We start from the raw sequence: 1,713 nt of genomic DNA, 5'->3' as shown, positions 1-1,713 counted from the left end.
GAAGAGCATCGGTTTTCTTGATGGCAACAGAGCTGATGACTGGAGAAACACTTTGCTGTGTGCCAACCGGTGGCACAGCCACCACAGGCACTTCCTTAGGGGTCACCTCCAAGACAGGAGAACTTTTGGAGACACTGACAGGAGGCGAAGCCACCACTGGGCTAGGAGCAGGCTCTACCTTTGCAACCTTCTTCTCCTTCTTCCTCTTTTCCTTAGGTGATGCAGCAGGTTTCTCCTTTTCCTGGAGAGCCACTGGGACCGCTGCAACTGGGGACTCAACAGTTACAGGCTCAGGCACCACAGCAGGCTCAAGAACCACATCCTTGGGAGAGTCCACCACTTCCTGAGTCAGTTGCTGCTCTGGGATCTTTCCATTAGGTTTCTCTTCCTTTTTCTTTGCTTTTCCCTTTTTCTCAACAGGTTTCTCTTTCTTCTTTTTCTCTATTTTCTGCTGCTGGGTCTTCTCAAGTTCTTTACGTTGCTTCGCCAAGGCTTCCTCATAAGACGTCTCCTTCATGGAAAAGGTGGACACCAGGAAGATCCCAATGGCTGATATCACCATAAAACCTCCAAAGACCATAACACCCAGCGTCTGAGGGTCATACACATCCATCCTGCCTTATTCTTCTGTGCCTGCAAGACATCAGAACAGTTACTGGGGGGAAAGAAAAGAGATGGAACAGTCTCTCTGAGCAGGGAGCTTCATAAAGACATCTTGTGCCTCCAAATGGCACCATGGACTGAAAAGGCTGCAGCAACCTCTATAAGAACCAAAGAGTGGAATTAAAAAACAGGGATGCAGAGACAGCCATGAGCAACTACCCATTAGTCCAAAGGGATGTTTTTGCAGACACACATCCAGGTCTCACCTTTGGAATAAAACACCCCCCTGGAAGGAGAAAGCATGCACAGGAGAGCTTTCCCCAGTTTTGCAGCAGCCTTCTCCCTTTGCCACCTACACCCTGAGGCACTGCTGGCTTCTGCCCAACCCGGTGAGGATGTGAGGTGACCACATCCCGCTGGGCTGCTGTTCCCAGCAATGAGAACCACCCCAGCAACGATGCTGCATGCACAGATTCCACGCAGAGAACCCAGTCACCACCATTTCCTTGAGATGCAAATAACAATGAAAGTCACAAGTTTGAGCTAAAACCCCAAAAGGATGGTCGTTAGTTATCTCATCTCCCAGGAGCTGCCCGCAGGAAGAAGTGAGACTTGCAAAGCAAGTGCTGGATGCAGCACTTCTCTTTCCACCTCTGCTATTAGCTGGTGGGCAAACTGGCCATGGGGTCCTTCCCACCCTCCCCTCCAGCCTCAGGTTCTCCACCTGTAATGGAGCAGCAATGGAGACTGCACACCCTGTCTGAGATCTGGCAGCCACACACGGAGAAAGATGCTGCTGTCTCCACTCTTCTCAATTGCTAGTTGAACCCTGTCCCTAGTTTCAAAGCCAACCTCTTATCTGCTGCCCCACTCACGAGTTTCTCCCATCAGGGAATCACCTTCACGTGGCTCCTGAACCCCCAGAAGCCAAAGTCAGGCAGTTAATCTGCAAAGGGGCACTTCCCAGGAGGCGCCCAACTGCAGTTTCTTGTTATTGTGCCTCTAAACATACTGCAGAAAGTCCTTGGCTATCACAAGTTCCCATCCCCACACTTAACTGCAAACATTATCGTATTTCCTCTTTAAGAGGTTGTGGGTTGAGGCGGGAGG

At 50.6% G+C, this 1,713-nt stretch overlaps 1 protein-coding gene across 1 annotated transcript in view; it reads right to left on the bottom strand.

The window, feature by feature from the left end:
• Positions 1-613, bottom strand: part of RRBP1 (ribosome binding protein 1) — an 18,993-nt gene extending 18,380 nt beyond the window's left edge. Inside the window, exon 1 of the mRNA XM_010024224.1 lies at positions 1-613. This exon is cut by the window's left edge and continues 90 nt beyond it. Within this exon, the coding sequence (XP_010022526.1) occupies positions 1-613 (613 nt within the window).
• Between the last annotated feature and the right edge of the window lie 1,100 nt (positions 614-1,713).

The sequence above is a fragment of the Nestor notabilis genome, unplaced genomic scaffold (genome assembly GCF_000696875.1).
Source record: "Nestor notabilis isolate BGI_N333 unplaced genomic scaffold, ASM69687v1 scaffold2620, whole genome shotgun sequence".
NCBI classification, from domain to species: Eukaryota; Metazoa; Chordata; class Aves; order Psittaciformes; family Psittacidae; genus Nestor; species Nestor notabilis.
Note: the sequence above shows the minus strand (reverse complement) of the source record. Positions and strands in the feature narration are given on the sequence as shown.